Source organism: Capsicum annuum, chromosome 8 (assembly GCF_002878395.1).
Source record: "Capsicum annuum cultivar UCD-10X-F1 chromosome 8, UCD10Xv1.1, whole genome shotgun sequence".
Classification (NCBI taxonomy): domain Eukaryota; kingdom Viridiplantae; phylum Streptophyta; class Magnoliopsida; order Solanales; family Solanaceae; genus Capsicum; species Capsicum annuum.
The window spans coordinates 113013214-113037376 of NC_061118.1; the positions used below are offsets into that span (position 1 = coordinate 113013214).

Genomic DNA, 24163 nt, shown 5'->3' on the forward strand with positions numbered 1-24163 from the left:
CAAGCCACTTATAACCCTCTAAACCGAGACTCCAATAGACCAACCCATTCCTAAATGTCTCAAGTTCCGCAAGAGGTACTCGTATGTCAAATGCCTCCACAAAATCCGAACCCCCCCTTCCAAGCTCCACTAAACCAAAGACCACCACCTCCATAAAATCCAATTCCTCCAAATCAAGTTCCAAATGTCCAAAATTGTCCCGTCCACCTTGAGGACTATGGTATAGAGGATTATGAAGGGTATGGAGCCTTTGACGATGCCTACATGAGGGAGGAAGAGATGAGAAAAGGTCGTGTGGATCCAAGGAGATACCGAGGTATGGAGAAAGGGGAAACCGATACCTAGAAAGAAACGTAGGCATCAATACCATCAAATTGAGCCTACCTATCTTTAAGGGTGAAAGTGACCCCGAGGTGTATCTTGCTTGGGAGTCAGCATGTGATAAAGTGTTTCAAGTGAATGATATCTCGGAGGAGAAGAAGAGTTGTTATGCCATAGCTCATTTTGAAGGTTATGCTAACACTTAGTAGGAATACGTCAAGCGGTTCGGCAACGAGTTGGTAGAGGGACAACCACCACCATGGTTTTGATTGAGGTACCTAATGAGGCAACGGTATCTTCCCAAAAGTTATCGTCATGAGTTGCTTGCTAGGTTGTACAATTTTCGACAAGGGAATCGAAGTGTTATGGCATACTATGATGAGTTTCAACAACTCATGTTGAAGCTTGATCATCGGGGAGAAAAAATTGGCCATGACATCATTCGGTTCAAGTATGGGTTGAACAAAGAGATCTCCACTCATTTGACGCTTCACAAGTTTGATACCGTTGAAGGAATTTTCCAAGCGGCTCTTGAGATTGAAAGAGAACTTAAAGAGAGGTCGTCGTTCAAGGCAAAGGGACCATCAACCTCGGGTTGGCCGAGGAGCAAAGATATGGTTCAACAATCTTCGGGTTGGCCCAAAAACAAGGACCAACCCACCACTACAAGGCTTTTCGAGCCTAAAACAGTTCATAAATTTCCTCCCCGGCAAGAAGCTCACAAGTATCCTAATCCTAAAGGGTTCCAATGTTTCAAGTGCCAAGGTTGGGGACATAAAGCCAATGAATTTCCAAACCGGCGCAATGTGATCCTAAGAGAAGGGAGATTGTATTACCTTGATGAGGAAGTAGGTCTTGAAAAAGAAGAGAATGAGGCCGAGCCTCAAGATGGAGAGAAACCCAAAAATGAGCCACATGATGATGATGATTGTGAGGATGCTTATCCGCAAGAAGGGGAGTACGTGGTTCTAAACTTTGTAGTGAGGTATGCCATGATTAGTAAGGCGATAGATGACCCTAGCCAACGGGAGAATTTATTTCATACTAAATGTCTTGTGAAGAGAAGTGTGTGTACTATGGTGATAGATAGTGGAAGTTGTGCAAATGTGGTTAGTGTTGCAATGGTGAACTTCTTGAAATTGCCGACTACATCTCACACTAGTCCTTAAAAGTTGCAATGGTTGAATGAATGCGGCGAGTTAAAGGTTACAAGGCAATGTGTGATACGTTTTAAGGTAGCCAACTACCATGACGAAGTGCTTTGTGATGTGATACTAATGCAAGCTTGTCACTTGTTGTTAGGAAGGCCTTGGCAATACGATAGGTCGACCAAACATGATGGAAGGTCCAATCGGTATACACTTGAGAAGAATGGCCGAAAGGTCACACTTCATCCATTATTGCCTTCCCAAGTAAATGAATTATACCAAAAGATGCGAGAATTGAGGAAAAAGGGAAAGAAGGCTGAGAGTAAGGGAAAAAGTGGGGAACTCGAGAGTGAGGGAGTAGGGGAAACTGATGGGATCCTAATTTCTAAGAGGCAAGGAAGTGTGGTGATGATGGCTAGGAGGAAAGAATTATTTTTGGATCATGACGAGGACACTCCAATGTTCCTTTTGGCTCATTATTTTAACACTAACGCCACTAACATTTCCATTTCTCCTCTTATTTCTCATGTTTTGCAGGATTACGAGAATGTTTTCCCAAAGGAATTACTGCAAGGATTCCCCCCACTTCGGGGAATTGAGTACCAAATAGATTTTGCACCGGGTTCACAATTGCCCAACAAATCGGCTTATAGGAGCAATCCGATGGATACCAAAGAATTGCAATGCCAAGTTGAGGAACTCCTCAACAAAGGATATATCAAGGAGAGTATGATCCCTTGTGCAGTTCCGGTGCTACTAGTTCCTAAGAAAGATGGGACTTGGCGTATGTGCATTGATTGCCGAGCCATCAACAAGATAACGGTAAAATATCGTCACCCTATTCCTAGGTTAGATGATATGCTTGATGAATTGAGTGGTTCTTGTTTGTTTTTTAAAATTGATTTGAGGAGTGGCTATAACCAAATTTGTATGCAACCTGGTGATGAATGGAAAACCGCCTTCAAGACCAAATTCGATCTCTTAGAATGGATGGTTATGCTATTCGGCCTAACAAACGCTCCAAGTATTTTCATGAGGCTAATGAATCATGTGATGAAGCCATTTATTAGAAAGTTTGTTGTTGTTTATTTTGATGATGTATTGGTGTATAGTAAGTCCTTAGATGAGCATGTAAAGCATTTACAATGTGTGTTTGATGTCCTCCGAAAGGAGAAGTTATATGCTAATCTAGAAAAGTGTTCTTTTGATGTCCATGAGGTTGTATTTCTTGGGTTTGTGGTGAGCTCAAGAGGGGTCGAAGTGGATGAATCTAAGATTGATGCCATAAAAATTGGCCAACTCCCAAAACCGTAGGTGAAGTGAGAAGCTTCCATGGGTTGGCTAGTTTTTATAGACGTTTTGTCAAAGGATTTAGCACCATTGCCGCCCCCTTGACCGAAGTGATTAAAAAGGATCGGCCTTTTAAGTGGGGAGATGAACAAGCTAAGGCCTTCGAGGACTTGAAAGCTATGCTCATCTCGGCCCCTTTGCTAAAATTGCCGAATTTTGACAAGACTTTTGAGATCGAATGTAATGCAAGCAAAGTCAGCATAGGCGCGGTTTTAATGCAAGAATTGAAGCCGATTTCCTACTTTAGCGAAAAGCTAAAAGGCGCAACTCTAAACTACTCTATGTACGATTTAGAGTTGTACACTTTGGCCACTTGGCAATATTATTTGTGGCCTAAAGAATTCGTGATCCGAATAGATCATGAATCCTTGAAGCATCTACAGGCACAAGACAAGCTTAACCGGCGGCATGCCAAATGGATTGAATTTCTTGAAACTTTCCCTTATGTTATTCAATACAAGAAGGGTAAAGACAATGTGGTTGCCGATGCTTTGTCCCGAAAACATGTGCTTCTGTCTACTTTGTCGTCTAAGTTGATGGGATTTGAAAGCCTTAAGTCTTTATATTCCGAGGACCCTCACTTCGCTCCTATCTATAGGGAAAGTGAAGAGTTGGAAAGGGATAGGTGGGTTACGGATAGGGGTTCCCATCCCTATACCAAATTTAATGGATACTTGTTTAAAGGTAGATGATTGTGTGTTCCCTCAAGTTCGTAGAGAGAATTATTTGTGAGGAAAGCACACAATGGAGGTCTAATGGGCTATTTTGGGGTTGAGAAGACCCTCGGAATTTTGGAAGAACAATTTTATTGGCCTAGAATGCACAAGGATGTGGACCGGATTTGCGGCCAATGTGTTGAGTGCAAAGGAGCCAAGTCACGGCTCCAACCCCACGGGTTATACACCCCATTGTCCACCCCTTTGCATCTTTGTCTTGACATATCAATGGACTTCGTGTTACGATTGCCGAGGACTAAAAGGGGGCGGGATAGTATTTTTGTCGTAGTGGATCGATTTTCCAAGATGGCTCACTTTATTCCTTGTTCTAAATGTGATGATGCGCCTAACGTAGCCTCTTTGTTTGTTGATAATGTTGTAAAACTTCATGGTGTTTCGAGGACCATAGTGAGTGATAGAGATTCTAAATTCCTAAGCCACTTTTGGAAGTCCATGTGGGGTAGACTCGGTACTAAGTTGTTGTTTTCGACTTTATGCCACCCACAAACCGATAGCCAAACGGAAATAGTAAATAGGACCTTAGGGTCTATGCTACGGTCCATGGTTAAAGGAAAAATGACTTCTTGGGAGGAGCACTTACCGTTGATTGAGTTTGATTATAATCGTGCTATACACTTGAGCACGGGGATGACACCCTTTGAGTATGTATATGGCATCAACCCCCTCACCCTTTTGGATTTAATCCCTTTGCCAAGTGATTTTGTGATAAGCTTAGATGGAAGCAAACGGGCCGAGGCCATGAAAAAGCTACATGAGAAGGTGAGGTTGCGGTTGGAGAAGAAAAAACAAGAAGTTGCGAGGCAAGCCAACAAAGGAAGAAGAAAGCTCATTCTTGAACTGGGAGATTGGGTGTGGGTGCACCTAAGAAAGGATAGATTCCCGTCTCAAAGGAATGCTAAGTTGATTCCATGGGGTGATGGCCTGTTCAAAGTATTAGAAAGGATCAACGACAATGCCTACAAGATTGATCTACCCCCAGAATATCAAGTGCACAACACTTTCAACGTGTGTGATCTCTCTCGGGTGGAAACGGTGGAGGATGGCAATGATCCGAATTTGAGGACAAATTCCCTTCAAGATGGAGAGGATGATACGGGAATTCCTAGCTCGAGACCTTTTACATGAAGCTAAGCACGTGAGTTGCAATGACTCAAAGCCTTGTTCACATTCTTGGCCATGTGTGAGGCCCTTGTGAGCCCATCTAAGGGCCTATATTTAATAAAATGTAAAGAGGCCCACCAAGACACCCCAAACCCACCCACTTAAATGCCAAGGGTAATTTGGTCTTTGTCCTTCATTTCTAAGTGACTATATAAGTCATGTAATAGGGCTAGTCTTGCTTTAGCGAGAGGCGCAACCCACCCTTTATAGGCCCTGAACCATATGGGGCACGAACTAGATCCACACCTCCAACCAAGGCCAACCAAAGACAGGTGGCCACCCTTTGGGTGCCATCATTCCCCCTTTCTTTGAGAAAGGTTCGTCCTCGAACCTACGCATGGTGTAAGCGGGATTCGAACCTGTGACCTCCGCTCCGATACCAAACCTTAAGAGTGAACCGCTAACCAACTGCACTAAAAGCTATAGCTTATAGCGAGAGGCGTAACCCACTCTTTATAGTCCCTGAACCATACGGGGCACGAACCCGACCCACACCCCCAACTAAGACCAACTCGAGACAGGTGGCCACACTTTGGGTGCCATCATGGTGGAACATATGGTGTTGTTTTTTTGTTGTTGATGTTGTTAGTGGTGTTAGAACATATGGTAGAAGATATTAAAACAGGTCTTCCAATAGATTTTCCATTTGTTGCAACTAATGAATCAACTGTTGGAATAAATCCAAACAGCTCTTCCAATAGATGACCCATTTTTGCAACAGATGGAACACCTATTAGAAGAAATTAAACCAGTATCAAGGCTGGTTTGATTTCTTCTAATAGATGACCATTTGTTGCATCATGTCGATCACTTGTCACCTGTTGCAACAGATAGCTCATCTATGAACAGATGGGGAATTTGTTGCAACAGATAGGTCATCTGTTGGAATGCGTATTGTAGACATTAATTTAATTTTGTATTACCTTTTTTTAAATTATGTAGACATCAATTGTAATGTTTTTTTTGTTGTTCTCTTATTTGTAGATAAAATATGACTCCCAAAAGAAAAGAAAGTAAAAGTGAATCAACTTTTGCCCGACCAACATAAAAGGCTAGAGTAAAGATGGGTTCGGAGGAATAAGCTTCTTCCAGATGGAACCACTTCATATATGGGAGGTATATATATTGATCATGTTATCATGAAAACACACATAGAGTACACTGATTTTGTAAATATTTTTCATTACCGATTAGGCATTAATCATTCAAATAACATATTGCATTTTACAGTTAAGATTGATAGGTTCAAACTGATAAGGCTGAGGGACCATGTGTCACGCCTCATTTTTCTCGCGACAAGCAGAATTTGACGTGACAAACTCTTTTCGGGATTGTTTTAAGGGTGTGAATATGAAGAGTCTCCACCTAACGAATTAAGGTGTGTTAGGGCATCGATCTAGGCTGCTACTAACCTATTTTGTTGTATTGTCTTAGTTCACCAGAAATTTTGGTAAGAGTTCAAATTACCTCGAAAGAAAGATGTTAGGAACCTTTCGAGGTCTACAAAAGTGGTTTCCGACTGAATTCGTATTCTACGTGACGATTCTACGTGATCAAATAAAGGTCTCTTATTTTAACTTAATTGTTAACTAAGTGATTAAGTAATTAAGAAACAAACACATGTTATTTTGTTATTTTGAATTGTTGATTATCAAAGTGATAAAAACATATAATAAGATAAGCTAGGAGAAAAAAATGACATAATTTATAACAAAAGGCGACTGCTTATGTAATAAACTAACTACCCCAAATAAATAAGCACGTAAATTAAATAAAAGAATAAAAAGAATTTGTCAAATCAAACAACGAAATATTTTTGGTCTCATTTGGATCAGAACCCCAACTTGTCTAATCATTATCCGACTCAATGGCCGAATTCTTAGACTAATGACAATGTCATTAGTCTTACCGTTAATATCTGTTGGAGATCATTACTTCCAAATGATTACCCGTAGGCTGGTTGTTAAATCTAAAGGTGTTATATGACAAAGATAAACTACCGTCTTTAGTAATACTTATCGTTCGACCTATCGTCCAAGAGGCATTGGACTTTGCTATTTTGATTTTGTGGTCTAAACAAAATAAAGCTATGTTACCTAGGATTCAAAACGCATAAGAAGTAGGTCACATAGCACATAATTGTCTCAAGTTACCCTCTTGGTTAATTAAAGTTGATTAATGTGATTAACATGCAAAGGCAAATAATTACTTATTTTATTTAGTTAACCTATAGAGATGATATCTATGGGGTTACGCAATTATTTACTGAAAGTTACTACCAAAACATTTATAATAATGTGGTAAAATTTCATGAGAATAAAAAGGACATATCTAAGCAAGCATGAGAACATTAATTTATTGCGTGAAAGATAATTAAACCTATGGACATGATATCTAAGTGTTAAACAAAGTGTTGTGAATAGAAGCATGTCAAAGGCAAACATGTCTAACTGATACCCTTTAATTATGCAATATTGTGTTATAGACTAATGATAATGTTGAAAAAAAAATTTAACTAGGAAGCCGATTAACATGCGGAAAATACATCATTTAGTGTTGAGAACGAATTAATATGCAAAATATATTGTATTGACATGTTAGAATGTAACGTGAACATGCTCAACGCGCATTGACATACTTAAATCTCATGCTTAAGAAAATGACTTGGTATGTAGGAAAATATGTCTAACATTCAAATTAATATGTTGGGGACTTATTCTTTAATGCTTAACCTTATATTAACATGCTGAAAATATTATTAAACATACAGGAAATTATTATTAAACATGCTGAAAATTATATTAGACGTACTGGAAATAATTAATATGCAAGCATGCAAAATATATCAATATGCTTAGTGTCAAATCTAATTTAGAATGTCGGATTCAGTTAAATCCTAAAATCAATAATGCTAAGCGGATTAATTAATAAACCGTAGATTAAGCATCTAAATGATTCAAGTGTCAATAAATCCTAGATTTGTGTGCCTAAATGATCCACGTAGCACGTAACGAACATAAAACCTAAGTTTTGTCTATCTATACTATTCATAGAGCACGTAAATCCCCGCCCCCAAGCAGTCCCCAATATTTATTATTACAACATAATAATGTTAGAACAATAATATTACAAACCAAATATAAAAAAAATAAAAAATAAATAGAAAGAACAAATATAGTCCATTATAAATACCTCAGCGACTCCTGCGATCCCCAAAACACCACTTAATGATACCTTTTAGATACAAATCAAAAGAGCAAGGCAAGCACAAAAGAGCACTAGAATACACCAACACATAATCTTAAACAACACATCATCTTAAACAGAGGAACAAAAAAAACAAAGGCATATTAAGCAAGCGTTATTTGAAATTAATTCCTATAGACATGCTTTCAATGTTTTGCAATCACAAATACTATGGAATAAGAAAGAAGTGCATCGATTAGTGACTTACCGATTGACGATAACGGATAATAATAACAAAAAGAAAAATCAAGAAGCACAAAATCCGAGAACGAATTGCCAAGATTGATGCTCCAAAGATGAGTGCCAAAATAATAAATTAAAATCACATTTTCTTTTTTTTTATTTTGAGTTTTCAGTCAGAGAAGGTATCTCAGTTGTAAATTCTCAGTGCCCAAAACTAAGAGAAAGGGCTCTTTATATAGTGGAAGGGATACCGTGGTATAAAAGGAAAAAATATAAAAAAAAAATCAATTTCAGAAATTGAGGAGGAAAAGAAAATATACTAGTAAAACAATTAAAGAGAAAATTTTGAATAATTCAACAATCATCCATAAATCAGTCCAACAATAAAAGGAAACAAATGTTTAGAAAAAAAATGAATTAGCAATATCATTTTCCTTAAGAGAGATAATTGAATCAAATTAAGATATAAAAGACTGAATTTACCATAAATAAGCACGTACCATGTTAAATTAAGGAGAAATAATATCAATCAAAAAAACGTAATTTGCCATAATAGAATACTATAATTTAAACTAAAGAGGGACAACATATTAATCAAAATAACCGAATAAATCGTACCAAAAAAGAACCAATCATGCTTTAACATAGGAAGGACGATCAATAAACATGAGGGCTAACATAATTATCAATAAATGGTAAATCAATGATTGCCATAAATAATTAAGTGTAAAATCTATCCTAATCAAAATGCTGAAATTTTCATAACCACATAGGTAAAATGGACCAAAATCAGTCCGATGACATATTCTCATCGAGCAACAGTAGAATCAAATAAGGCTCCTTCGGGACTGGCTCACTGGTTTGGAGGGTGGTAGCCCACCACAGCTATCCGGGATCGAATCCTCCCTCAATGCCTTTGAGCCATGAGCCATGAGCCTATCGCACAGGACTTGCCTAGTGCGGTTTACATCCCGTGGTTTATAGGCTACTGCATCGGGGTTTATCCAGTGTGCACACAGTACTCACCACAGAGTGCTCACCCGAAGGGTAGAGGCTGTGGCAAAGGTTAGCGGTGTGGGTTTTCCTGAAAATTTTCCAAAAAAAGAATCTCACAAGGAAAAAAAATTCATGTCAAATATATCAGAAATAGTTAAATAAAACTTATTATGTCACCAACGAGAACACCATGTTCACTGGACTCAATTTAACAAACAAGAAAACAATCAAACTTGAACCATTCGGTGCCCGATTCAAAATAATAATGATATTTCGGGTTCTTTCCATATGTCAATTCAACAGTATAAAATAAATGTACAGTCAATAAATCGAGCCAAATTCCATCTATTTCAAATATACTAATCGATCTGTCTAATGATAAGTTGGGCATGAATTTAAATAGAGAGATGAACCTGTGACAGATTCAGAGAATCCGTCGTGACATTCTATATTTTTCGGTAATATTTGCTCAGAACTTAAAGCGGTGGCTGTTAACTGCTTCTCCGGTGGATTCGGTGTTTGGTGGTGACGTCGGCGGTTGGATGTGGTGGTTGGAGGCGCAGCGGCTGGTTTTGGTTATTGGTGTCGCATGGCGGTTGTTGGCGTTTCTTCACCGAAGGAGAAGAGGAAATAGCGGCTAGCTTTCGCCGGCAGATGGCGGCTATCAGCAACGGAGAGGAGAGGGAGAACCACTGCAGCAGCTGCTGGTTCGCTATTGGTAGGTGGAGCATTGATGGTGGATGACGCCGGTGGAGAAGGACGATGGAGGGACGGGGGTCGGCGACAACGGTAGTCGCTGCGTCGCCGGAGAAGAGAGTGTTCGCCGAAAAAGAGGGAGATTAGAGAGAGAAAGTAGAGAGGGGCGGCCTTTTTGATGGAATGAGGGATGAGGGTTCTTTTTAGGTTAAGAAAGAAAAGAGGGGAGGATTTAATTTCATCCGTTAGATCAAACTTGATCGATGGTTGAGATTGAAATCTGAGTTTAAAATTTAGGCTATTGTAAAAGAATGAAATAAATAAAAATGTGGTCAAAACTTGAATAAAATTTAGAAATAGCATACTTATCCCCTTAATTATAAATTTCATAACAATAGTTTCATAATTACATAATATAATAAGTTGTATTTTATATTTTTGCAAACTGTTGCTATAAAAATACAAATACATATGATTTTTACTGCCCTTATGATCGATATATATTTTGTATTTTTGCAAACTGTTGCTATAAAAACACAAAAATCTGAGTTTAAAATTTAAGCTATTGTAAAAGAATGAAATGAATAAAAATGTGGTCAAAATTGACACATTAGATGTAGAAGTGGTTAAAAATTAAATGAATAGGAAACTTGAATTGAATTAGGCTACTATGTAATAAATAGGGAAAAAATCATAAATAGTATACTTATCCCCTTAATTATGAATTTTATAGCAACAGTTTCACAATTACATAATATAGCAAGTTGTATTTTGTATTTTTGCAAACTGTTGCTACAAAAATACAAATACATATGATTTTTACTGCTCTTGGGATCGATATGTACTTTGTATTTTTGCAAACTGTTGCTACAAAAATATAAATACATATGTTACAAAATGTTTTTGATAAAAGTGTTGTTACTTTTTTGTAATTTAATACTTAAGTATACTACTTTATGTATTATATAGCGAGAACAAAAATAATAAGGCATCAAGGTTAAAATAAATTACGCTTGTGAAATTAATGTTACATAAAATCATATAAAATTATTGATGATGATAATAATAATAATGAAAAACTAGATAATGTATTTGCATGTTTACGAAAAAAAATTAATTTAATAAATATTAATAAAATTATGTAAAATATCGTATTTGAATTAATAAGTTGTAAAAAAATAATAATAAAATAATTCATATACTTTTAAATCATAAATGTGACATGTCATTATCTGCTCGATACGAAAATAATGTGTAAAAAATACTAACATTTGAAATTAATAATTTTGCTAAAATAGAGCCTAAAAGGAGTATCGGGCGGTCAAAATTGGGTGTCAAAAGCTACCCCTTCGTTGGTTGGGATTGATAAAAGAATTGCCAAGCAACGAAAGTTGATGTAGTAGCCAATTTTGTTTGACCGAGAAAGATTCATTGAAATTAAATCAACAGGAGGTGATTTAAAAAATAGTGTGGCCGAGACTTCTTTTTCAAGTCGCCTACATATCTCAGATTTTACGAGAATCAGGTCGTTCGTAGTTCTGTATTTAGGAATGAACAATATTCCTAAAGATTATCAGTGATAAAGGACAGGCATTCAACAACGATGTTGTGGGTCGGTGAGACAAACATGCATATGATTTAAAATAATGACGTGAGGAGGGGCATGAAAATGAAAAGTAGGTGAGTTTCAAGTTTGAGCTTATGTGGCGTATGGAAAATAGAGTGATACTTTGAAAACAGGAACGAAAATTATTTATGTTTGTTACTCCTTCTCTGTCACTTGCGTACTTTACCATATACTAGATAACAAAGGTTAGAATATGTAATTGATAAGCAATTGATAGATATAAAGTAAATATAGGAGTAGAGAAAGTGTATCTATTATATTGTTAGATCAGCCGTTGGGCTTCTCGATATGATGTTGGATCAGCTGTTTGGCTTGTCGATATGACATTGGATCGGCTATTGGGCCTCTTGATGTAGTGTTGGATCGGCTGTTGGGCTTCTCGATATGACATTGGATAGGCTGTTGGGCCTCTCGATGTAGCATTGGATCAGCTGTTTGGCTTCCCGATATAATGTTGGATCGACTGTTGGGCCTCTCGATGTAGCGTTGGAGCAGCTGTTTAGCTTCTCAATATGACGTTGGATCAGCTGTTGGGCCTCTCGATTTAACATTGTATCAGCTGTTTGGCTTTTCAATATAACGTTGGATTAGCTGTTGGGCCTCTTGATGTAGCGTTAGATCAGCTGTTTGGCTTCTCGATATGATGTTGGATCAGCTGTTGGGCCTCTCAATGCAGCGTTAGATCAGCTTTTGGGCTTCTCGATATGACGTTGGATCGGCTATTGGTCCTCTCGATGCAGCATTGGATTAGCTGTTAGGCTTCTCGATATGATGTTGGATCGGTTATTGGGCCGCTCAATGCAACGTTGGATCATCTATTAGGCTTCTCGATATGATATTGGATCGGCTGTTGGGCCTCTCGATGCAGCGTTGGATCGGTTGTTGGGCTTCTTGATGTAATAATGGATTGGCAGTCGGGCCTCTTGATACAGTGTTGGATCAGCTATTGGGCTTCTCAAAATTACATTGGATTGGCTGTTGGGCCTCTCGATGTGGTATTGTACCGATTGTATGGTCTCTCGTGATAGGATGATTCCTATCATCTGTACCTATTAGTCCTGCCACTTTTAGCTCAATTAAATAACATGGTTAGCACAAATATATGTGTATATGTTGAAGGTTAAGCAATGTAATGAAAGCAACCATTATAATAATGATAAGCGGTGACAAGAAAATGTATATGTTGTACTGTCAGATCAATTGTTTGGCTTCTCGACATGATGTTGGATTAGCCGTTGGGCCTCTCGTGATAGAGTGATTGTTGTCATTTGTACCTGTTAATCCTCTACTCAAAGAAAAATTGTGAGTTTGTAAAAGGGGGGGGGGTGATTTGTGCCTCTGCCTTGAAGTGGCTTCTTCTTAACGTCGTTGACTAATTGATGAACCTCATCCGGGTCTTCACTCGGGTAGACAGGAAATAAAAAATCATGTGTGAAAATAGTTTTCATTTAAAGGTGTTGAGCAAAGTATGTTGTAAAATGTGAAATGTTGTTGGATCATTGACTGTGACGTGTTTCGAGATAATACAAATCTTATCAGACCTTGTTCTATTGTTTAGGAAATTTTTTAGGACCGCTCAAAAATTTCTGCCCCAGTATAGAGCTATCTTATTGCAAGAATCCCAAAGTCTACTATAGGAATTTTTGAGGTCGTCTAAAAAATTTTGCCCCCGTTCATAATTTGTGTCAACGCCATGCTTGTATAGAATTTTTGAGGTCCTTTCAAGAATTCTACCACAGTTATAATTCTCATAAAGAGGGGAAAAGAGAATTCTGTTATAATGCGACCGAACTCCAAAGGAACGCCTATGTATCCCTCTCAAACGGAAATCAGGACAACCGTAGTAGTTCCAATTGCAATGTAATAAGGGGCATGAGACAAAGATTACTCATAGTATCTCTTAACAACGTCTGAATTGATGGGCTTAGACCAATCTTGATCGATAGTTGAGATTGAAATCTGAGTTTAAAATTTAGGCTATTGTAAAAGGATGAATTGAATAAATATGTGGTCTAAATTGACACATTAGATGTAGAAGTGGTTAAAAATTAAATGAATAGGAAACTTATTGAATTAGGCTACTATGTAATAATAACGAGAACAAATATAATAAGGTGTCAAAGTTAAAATAAATTACTCATATGAAATTAATGTTACGTAAAATCATATAATATTATTGATAATAATAATAATAATAATAATAATAATAATAATAATAATAATAATAATAATAATGAAAAACTAGATAATGTATTTGCATGTTTATGGAAACAAAATAATTTAATAAATATTAATAAAATTATGTAAAATGTCGTATTTGAATTAATAAATTGTAAAGAATGATAATAAATTAATTCGTATACTTTTAAAATCATAAATGTGACATGTCATTATCTGTTCGATACGAAAATAATGTGTAAAAAGTACTAACATTTAAAATTAATAATTTTGCTAAAATAGCAGTCTAAAGGGAGTATCGGGCGGTCAAAATTGGGTGTCAACACCTTGTAGGTGGTGTCGATACCCTGTTACGATTTAATGATGGTTTTGCTAATGTTTAGGTGTCAAGTATAGAGAAGGGCGCAAGTTTTTTGTTGCAGTGTAAAGGTTCAATGGTGATTGACTGATTTTAAGGGTTCAATGAACTTTTGAAAGGCCTTTAAAGCCTCGTACTGCTGCAAACAAGAATGAAAATTAATATAGTTATTGCCCCAATCCAAATTTATATGGCTGGATTGCGTGGGGTGACCATTATACAGCAGAAGGTGCTTGGAAGAATATCTGCGAGGGAAAAGAGAGGTGCTAAATACTATATATCAACTTAGACCTTATTAAAGAGGAAACACAGGGCACCAATAAACGTGTAGCCAATCTAGCCGATGAAATTGACATAAAAAATGAAAAAATCGAATGAGCTGAAAAATAAAAATGTATCTAAAAATAAAAATCCATTACTCGTTGAAAAGAAAAATGGTGAAGTAGACTGAAGTATGGTACTTTGCTAGGTAACTGCGACTAGTTAGCGTGGCATGAATGATGACCCACATAACACAGGATGAGAACTCAAAAGAAGTAGTTTTGCAAGCACTGAGGGGTGATGAGATGGTTAGTGTGGAATGAAACATAAACCAATAATACCTAAAGTAAAAATAAGAGATTAAGCCAAGGTTACAATTTTTGAAGTTAAACTTGCATCCTAGGCCTTCTGCTTGTGGTTCTAGTTAAGTCAAAGGTAGTGGAAACAAAAAGACATGGGTGATGTTTTGGCTTTTGACGGAACATTTTAAATCTTTTTCTTGAAAAAATTACTTGTTTTCAAGCAACCAAGGGTACATTTAATGCTGGTTTTTAGTGTTTCAGGGTAAGGAGCTAGCTGAAGGAAAAGACTCAAAAAATTAGCAGAAAAAGACTTCTAACGGTCAAAAGGTGTACTGTCTGTCTTTCGACGGACCACCAGTTCAACCGTCAGTGTTAAACAGAACAAGGCATCCTGAAACACTTAGCAACGGCTCATGTGGTGGACCGCCAGTCTTGCGACGGACCACCATTTTGATCGTTAGATTGAAGCAGAACCTGTCTCTCCAGAATCATCAGCGACGGCCCATATGGTGGACCATCAGTCTTGCGACGGAGCACCTCTTTGGCCATCGGTTTCAAGCAGAACTGTGCTTTCAAGGACTATCAGCGATGGCTAATTTGGTGAACCGTCAGACTTTCGACGGACCACCACTTTGGCCATCACTTTGGACGCGTATTTTATAATTTTTGAATTTTAAATCCTTTTTATCCGGAAACATATAAATACCCAATTTTAGATTTTATTCGGGACTTTTTTAATCCATCTTTTATCTTTTATGAGGATTTTCCATACTTAAGATACATTGTTACATAGTTTTCTCTAAGATTCATTAGAGATTTGTGGATCTAGATTCCTTTATCATATTTTCTATTATAGATTGCAGAACAACAATTGTGACTTTTGTAAGTAAACTTTGAATTAATTTATGAATAACACAATGTTTTTCTCTTTCTTGGGTGGAAATGGGTGGCTAATCTCCCATAACTAGGGTTATGGGAGCCTTGATGTGAAAAGCTGATTTTGGGTTGTGAATCTAGTAGATTCCCATGAGTAATTAATATTGCACAAACTCTTCTTCACTTTTTTGACTTTTCTTGGTTGCAAACTTGAAAAGTGTGCCCAAGAACAACACTTGTTCAAATAGAAAAGTGCTTGTTGGGAAAAGAAAGGGTTTACATAAATCTAAAGGCTTTAACCTTTGGATGGAGGGTAGATGCCTTAACTGGATCAACCCATGTGAGATTATAGTGGAATTAATACTAATTTCCTTAAGTTTGAATGAATTAAGGGATAAGTTACTCATTTAGGTTGAGAAACTAATGGTTAAACCATAGAATTTAATTACTCTTGCAATTAGAATTATTCATTGGGAATCTAAAAATAGTTCACAACCCTAGCTGCTTAAGCATCTTGGTAACCATAACTCTAGATTGACTTCTCTTATTGAATTACTATTAGTAATATAACCTAAAGTTGGATTACTTTCTGTGACAAACATTTGAATATAATTGATAAATAAAAATTTTCCTCTATTCTGGAACCTTTGATCAACAGTCTAGTAATAACCATAATAATTAGTGAACACAGTATTCCCTGTGGGATTCGACACCCAACCCAGTTGGGTTCTATATTTGACAGCGACCGCTTATACTTTCTAACGAGAGTTGTAATTTGGGCGTATCAAATTTTGGCGTCGTTGCCGGAGAATATGATTTTCAATTAAGTTTGTGTTTGTTAATTGACCTTTGGTCAAGTTTTCCAAATTTTACTTTATTTATTGTTTTTGTTTTTTGCAGGGTAGTTTTTGTGTATGCCAAGTACACGAAGATTGGGTGCACCATTATTACAAGTACATCCAAAACTGCAGTTAATTGGCAGAATAGCAGACCCTCAAGATGCTGAAAGACTAGCCACTCTAACTAGAGCTCAACTTAATCAGCAGGATTACGGCCAGCCGGTACGTCATCCTAATCCTGACGATAATGATTTGGGAGATGATGATTTGTTAGATCCTTTCAACCCTAGGCGTGCAGATAATGTGGCTGCACCAGTAAACCATAATGTGAACAGAAATTGGCCCTTTAGGGCAAGGCAAGAGCGCCAACCAGTGCAGTTTGATCTGAATAACAACAAATATGGAATGGATGAAGGAGGTGCAACTGGAGCTATCATTCCTCCACCTCTACAACCTGGAGCTAAATTTAATATTACCAATACGATGATTCAAATCCTTTATCTTAAGGGGTTGTTCGGTGGTCTTCCCGGAGATGATCCTAATATGCATTTAGTGAACTTTATCACTATTTGCAAATCATTTAATAATCTAGGAGTGGGACAGAATGCTATCTGACTATGCTTATTTCCATTGTCTCTGTCTGGAGAGGCAACACTATGGCTCAATGGACTGACTCCCAATTCTATAACCAATTGGAGGCAGTTGAAAGAGGCTTTCCTAGAAAGGTTCTTTCCATCTTCCAAAAGGGTACAGTTGAGGGATGAAATCTGTAACTTCTGACAGCTTCCCACTAAAGCTCTTCATGAGACCTGGGAGAGGTTTAAAAAAAAGCTGATGCAATGCCCGAACCATAACATAACGGATATTCATTTGATGGAGACTCTTTATTGGGCTTTGAACTCTATTATGAAGTCAGTCGTGGATAATGCTGCAGGAGGGTCATTTGTTGACCTCACTTTTCCAGAGGCTTCGGAGATGCTTGATCGAATAAATAAACAGAGTAAAGCTTGGCATACCAGGAATTTTATGGTAGCAAGCCCTACTATGTATGGTAGTATGACTGCAGAGCAACGCAAAAAGAAGGAAGAACATGACCAGGACATGGCATACTTAAAGATACAGATGGATTTACTGACTAAGCATTTATTATTTGGAAAAATAGAGAAGGTGAAAGTTGTTGCATCCCAGGGAAGAGCTGACTCTGATTTGGAAGAAGAGGCAAACTATCTAAATAATCAAGGGGGTTTCCGAGGCAATATCCAAGAAAATCAAGGTCAAAAATATTACGAAAAATATGGTATAAGGATAGAGATCAAGGGAACTGAAAGAGAAAAAATGATAGGAGTGGACTATATGTACCTCGTGGAAGCAGAGATAATGTTGCAACTAGCTCTGGCAAGATGTCCACGGAGGACATGATGGAGAAATTATTAAATGAAGTTGAGGCTACCAACTCTAGGGTAACTACTATGAAGAGTGATTTGTCTTCCATGAGTCAGTTGGTAAACTCACACTCTACTTCTATTAAATAGTTAAAGCAAGAAATGAGCCAACTCTCAGCAGCATTAAATCAGAGGAAGAGTAGAAATTTGCCAAGTGATACAGTTCAGAACCCTCAAAATGATAGTTCTTGCATGGCAATTACCACACGGAGTGGTAAGGTATTACCAGGCCCATCTGTGGGCAAAGCTATGATTGAAGACGTGATTAACGAGGATATTGAGCATGGAGAAAGTTATCCAGTGGAGTTTGAGAAACTGGATGAGGTTATTGATGATACATCATTCAACCATTAATAGGTTGATGAGCTGGAGAAGAGCAAAGGAAATGAGGCTAAAGTGGTGGTTAATACGCTCCCAAAACCACCGCCTCCATCCCTCCATCAGTTAAAGAAGAAGGCTGACGACATAAAGTTTGGCAAGTTTATGGCCATGCTTAATCAAGTGACAATCAATTTGCCATTGGTGGAGGCATTGGAGCAAATGCCTGGGTATGCAAAGTTCATGAAAGACCTTGTTACAAAGAAGCGAACAGTTAGTTATGAAATGATGGACCATCTCCATTATTATGGTTCTATTTCCACAAGGTTGTTGGTGCAGAAGAAGGCAGACCCGGGAGCATTTACTATCCAGTGCACTATTGGGCCTCTTGATTTTGTAAAAGCTCTATGTGATTTGGGAGCCAGTATAAATTTGATGCCACTTGTTGTGTATAAGAAATTGAATTTGGGGGATCCTACTTCCACAAACATGAGATTATTTATAGCAGACAAATCTGTGAAGCGGCCTTTGGGGATTCTATATGACGCATTAGTTAAGGTGGCCAGTTTCTTATTTTTGGCTGATTTTGTCATTCTCAATTGCGAGGTGGATTTTGAGGTACCCATAATCTTGGGTTGACCTTTCCTCGCAATCGGGAGTGTACTTATTGATTTGAGAGTAAATGAGCTACTATTCAGGTTGAATGATGAAGTAGTTTGATTCGGTGTATGTCAGTCCATGAAATAATATAAAGACAAGAGCATCTTTTCTATTATGGATATTTATTATGAGGAGGAGCAGGAAGTGCCTATAGAAGAAAAATTTAATGTGGAGACTTTAGCTGCTGTATTGATGAATTTTGATCATGACAGTATTGAAGATTATAAAGAGATAGTGTGTGCTTTAATAGGCATGGGGTCTTATTCATATGAACCCAAAAAGTTGGATTTAGACTTGAAAAATTGTCCAAGTCCACCTGCTAATCCTTCTATCGAAGAGCCACCTACCTTGGAGCTGAAGAAGTTGCCCGATCAATTGAGGTATGTGTTCCTAGGCAGTGGGAATACACTACCTGTTATTATTGTTGTTGATTTGGGTGAGCAACAGGTGGAAGCCCTTATCTTTGTTCTTAAGAAATAAAAGAGGGCTATTGGTTGGACGATTGTAGATATCATCGGTATCCCTCCTGGTATATGTACACATAAGATTCTGCTAGAGAAAGATTGTGTTTCGACTATTGAGCATCAGCGTCAATTTAACCCCCCTATGCAGGAGGTGGTGAAGAAAGAAATCATCAAGTGGCTAGATGCAGGAGTGGTATACCCAATCTCAGATAGTAAATGGGTGAGTCCTGTTCAGTGTATGCCCAAGAAAAAGGGCATGGCAGTGGTGGCTAATGATAAGAACGAGTTGATTCCACTCAGGCATATTACTGGGTGGAGGGTATGCATGGATTACAAAAAATTCAACTCGTGTACACTGAAGGACTATTTCCCAATGCCTTTCATGGATCAGATGCTTGATCGGTTGGCGGGAAGAGGTTGGTATTATTTCTTGGATAGTTATTCTGGTTACAATCAGATTTCTATAGCCCCGGAGGATCAGGAGAAAATGATATTCACCTGCCTATATGGTACGTTCACATTCAAGCGAATGCCATTTCGATTGTGGAATGCACCCGCTACCTTTCAATGGTGCATGATGTCTATTTTCTCAGATATGGTTGAAGACACCTTGGATGTATTTATGGATAATTTTTTGGTGGTAGGAGACTCGTTTGAACTGTGTTTGGTAAATCTGAATAGGGCTTTACAGCGGTGTGAGAAGTTCAATCTTGTACTTAATTGGGAGAAATGTCACTTCATGGTGGAGGAGGGCATTATTCTCGATCACAAAATTTCAAAAAAGAGGATTGAAGTCGATAGAGCTAAAGTTGAGGTTATAGAGAAGCTTCCACCTCCTATTTCAGTGAAGTGGGTGTGTAGTTTCTTTGGTTATGCTGGCTTCTATGAGAGATTTATAAAGAACTTCTCAAAGATTGCAAACCCCCTTTACAAACTTTTGGAGAAGGAAGTCAAATTCTTCTTTGATGATGATTGGTTGAAGGCATTTGAATGCCTTAAAGGGAAGTTGGTTGATGCTCCTATTATTGTTGCACCGGATTGGTCAAAACCATTTGAAATCATGTGTGATGTAAGCGGTGTTGCCCTTAGAGCTGTGCTGGGACAAAAGAAGGACAAATTATTTCATCCGATCTATTATGCCATCAAGGCGTTGAATGGAGCTCAAAAGAACTACACCATCATAGAATAGGAACTTCTTGCAGTAGTCTATGCTTTTGAGAAGTTTCGGGATTACTTTCTAGGAACCAAGGTGGTGGTCCACACTGACCACGCAGCCTTGAGATATTTCATGGAGAAAAAGGAAGCAAAACCAAGGTTGATTAGATGGGTGCTGCTGCTTCAAGAATTTGACTTCGAAGTCAAGGATAGGAAAGGTTGCAAAAACCAAGTGGCGGATCATCTGTCTAGGCTGGAAGGCGAGCAAGCATCTAGAGATGACTTTGAGATCAATGATACATTTTTGGATGAGGAAATCTTGGTTGCTGTTATGGAGAAAATACCTTGGTATGCTGATTTTACAAATTATGTGGTGAGTGAGGTGATTCCAGAGAATCTTTCTTTTTATCAAAGAAAGAAGTTTCTCCATGATGTGGCACATTATTTTTGGTATGAGCCGTATTTATTTCAGGGATATGCTGACAATATCATAAGGAGATGTGTTCCAGAAGTAGATGTGTTGAGTATCTTAGAAGCATGTCATACGTCACTGGTTGGAGGTCATCATGATGGTGACCGTACTGCTAGAAAGGTGCTGCAAAGTGGCTATTATTGGCCAACTTTGTTCAAAGATGCTTATTAGTTCATGAGAAGATGCGACCAGTGTCAGAGGCAGGGGTCAATCTCCAAACGCCATGAAATGCCTTTGACAAAAATGATAGAGGTAGAACTATTCAACATCCAGGGAATCGACTTCATGGGGCCCTTCGTGAGCTCATACAGGATGAAATACATTCTACTTACTGTTGATTATGTATCAAAATGGGTTGAAGTCATTGCTTTAGCTGACAACGAAGGAAAGAGGGTAGTTGCATTCCTTAAAAAGAATATTTTATCTCGATTTGGGGTACCATACACCATTATAAGCAATGGTGGATCTCACTTTTGCAATCATGTGTTTCGAGCTGCCCTAGCAAAGTATGGTGTCAAGCAACACAAAGTAGCAACTCCATACCATCCACAGACTAGTGGGCAAGTGGAGATTTCCAATAGAGAGATCAAAGCCATACTTTCTAAAATAGTGAATGCTAGCAGACAAGATTGGTCTAGAAAGTTTGATGACGCCTTATGGGCATAAAGAACATCTTTCAAGACACCAATCGGCATGTCACCGTACCAGTTGGTTTATGGCAAGGCATGTAATCTGCCAATTGAATTAGAGCATAAGGCGTTGTGGGCACTTAGGAGGTTGAATTTGAACTGGAATGAGACAGCGCAGTTGAGAATGGGGCAGCTAAATGAGATGGATGAGTTTCGTCTCGGGGTGTATGAAAAGGCAGATCTTTACAAGGAGAGAATGAAAAAGTACTACGCCCGTAAGATTGAAAAGCGAGATTTCCAGAAAGGTGACTTGGTACTTTTGTTCAGCTCCATACTTAAACTGTTTCCAGGTAAGCTCAAATCCAAATGGTCCGACCTATTTAAAGTGAGTCAGGTCTACTCATCTGGAGTAGTAGAACTTGAAAATGAAGACGAAAGTATCATCAAGGTAAATGGGCAGCGTGTGAAACTGTATATCGGACCAATGGACTCGATAAGGAGTATTGCTACAATCTATCTCGATGAAGTCTAAGTAATTGAGATAATTGAGTCGTGCCGCGATGATAAATCAGGCGCTAGTGGGAGGCAACCCACAGTGTGTTGTTGTAAAGCATTAGTTAAATTATTTTGTTGTTTCAGTGTATTTTTATATGTTTGTGAAATGTGCAGGAATAGTTGGAAAAAGGGTTGAAACTCTGAGCTACTGGAACAAAAGTGATGATCAATTTGGTGGACTACCAGTCACCTGACGGACTACCATTTCCACCGTCGCAAAGATGATGAAAAATTCATTTACTGGATCAAGTTGATGGTCAAAATGGTGGACCGTCACAAATTTGGTGGACCGCCACACTGACCGTCAAAACTAAGCTAAATTGCCTAGGTTCTGGTAAGGCGCGATGGCCAAAGTGGTGGACCATCACAAATATGGTGGACTGCCATGCTGACCGTCAAAACCAAGCTGAATTGCCCAGGTTTTGGAAAAATGTGATAGCCAAAGTGGTGACCGTCACCAATTTGGTGGACCGCCACATTGTCCGTCGAAATTGAGTTGAGTTGGCCATGTTCTGATAAGGCACGATGGCCCAACTGGTGGTCCGTCACAGGTCTGACGCACCGTCGGTGAAGCCGTCGCTGTTACCCTAACACCGAGTCGGGTTGGGTTTAAATTGAAGCTTATTTAAATAACCCGTATTTGACCAAAATTATTTTTAAAGAGGTTAAAAAGGAGTGGTTACATACGTTGAACCCTTTTCAACTTCTTCAACTGACCAAATTCCTTTGGATTCAAAGAATCTAAAGATATTTGCTCTCCCTAGGACTCTCCATCTCCTTCTTTTTCCCTATTTAAACAAACCCATTTCTTTTCTTTATTTTCATCACAAGCAATCTTGCGATTAAATTACTAGAGTTGAAGTTAAGTTTGTGTTCTTAAGTTGCAAGCAAGTAAAAGAGAACCTACTGCAAAACCAAGGTATGAGCACCTTTGTGTCTTTCCTTTTTGAATTACAAAATATGAAATGAATAAGTGGTTTGTTGATTAAAATTCCATCTTGTGTTATTCTTTTTCTTTGAGTTTCTATAAGTTTGGAAATTTGAATATATGCTATTGAGTGAAGTCTGAGTAACTTACGAGTTTAAAAGCGAGAAATTATGTGCATAAATGTGAAGTTGGTGTCAATTTTTGCTAAAATAGAGGGATTGTATGCTAAATGTTCGACAAAACACCGAAGTGAATCTTGAATCTGAAGAAGGGGGTGCGATAGTTGAAATGGTGGACCATCAATTAGGCAACGAACCACCAAAGTGGTTAATATGCGATGGACCATCGTAAGAACCCCAGAAAAGACACCCACTGGTTAAGATGCGACGGCCAAAGTGGTGGACCGTCAACTTTGCGATAGACTACCATATTGACCGTCGCAGCTCTCTGAATTTTTAGGTCTTCTGGATAGGACTTGATGGCCCACTTGGTGGACCACCAGTTACCCGATGGACCACCAGTGTGACCATCAAGTCTAAGTTTTCACTGGTTAGGCTGTTTTTGCATTATAAACTAATTCCTTACTTTTGTTTCAGACTACATGGCTCGTAAACTACCACTAAACAAAGGAGGAAGATCTTAAAGAGGTAGAGGCAAACCTGCACCCGCTTACAACACCAGGCAACATGAAAGGAAAACTCCCACACTCTCTCAGTCTGAAGAGAAGAGCAGCAGTAGTATAAGCAATACCATCTCGAGCCCAGACGAGGCAACGTTTGCTACAACTCAACCCAAGCCTATTGTGGGTAAAATAGAGTCTGATAATGAGAGAGAACAAATGGAAGCAACTGGTGTGAATACTGAACCTGAGGATGCCAACGTTATCAAGCGTAAGGATCCTCAAGTTTGAGAGGTGATTAGATGGAAGATAGAGAGAGCACGTGAGAAATTCTATGATGGATTGACACCTACAGTAAGAGGGATAAAAAGGCCATTACCTAAGTATCCTGAGTTGGAACGCCATTTCAAAGAGTATGAACTAGAATGGATGAGCAGGCCACTAGGAGCGTATCAATTGAACTGGGTAAAAGAATTCTTTGCCAATTATCTTGCACTAGTAGAAAAGGGCTGTCCAAAGGGAACGTCGGCTGCAAGCTTGCTAAACAGAGAGTCCGTACCTATTTGAGGAGTCACTATCGATATTTCATCCTGAACAATTAATAGGATACTGTTTGGGCAAGAGTACGAGGCTCCACCTGCT

The 24163-nt window shown here is 38.4% G+C and overlaps 1 protein-coding gene and 1 pseudogene across 1 annotated transcript; both read left to right on the forward strand.

Moving 5' to 3' along the window:
- The first annotated feature begins 880 nt into the window (after positions 1 to 880).
- LOC124886629 lies at positions 881 to 16894 on the forward strand (annotated as a pseudogene).
- A 4589-nt stretch (positions 16895 to 21483) lies between these two features.
- Positions 21484 to 22168, forward strand: LOC107852612. Its single transcript, XM_016697643.2, has 2 exons — positions 21484 to 21769; positions 22089 to 22168. Exons 1-2 carry the CDS (start codon positions 21484 to 21486, stop codon positions 22166 to 22168), a joined length of 366 nt encoding a protein of 121 aa, XP_016553129.2.
- The last annotated feature ends 1995 nt before the right edge of the window (positions 22169 to 24163 follow it).

What these genes read in the sequence shown, in the direction of transcription:
- LOC107852612 (XM_016697643.2), top strand. Translation starts at nt 21,484, where the DNA reads ATGTCACCGTACCAGTTGGTTTATGGCAAGGCATGTAATCTGCCAATT. An exon ending in CATACTTAAACTGTTTCCAG is followed by an intron (nt 21,770 to 22,088) that starts GTAAGCTCAAAT and finishes TGAAATGTGCAG; the next exon opens with GAATAGTTGGAAAAAGGGTT.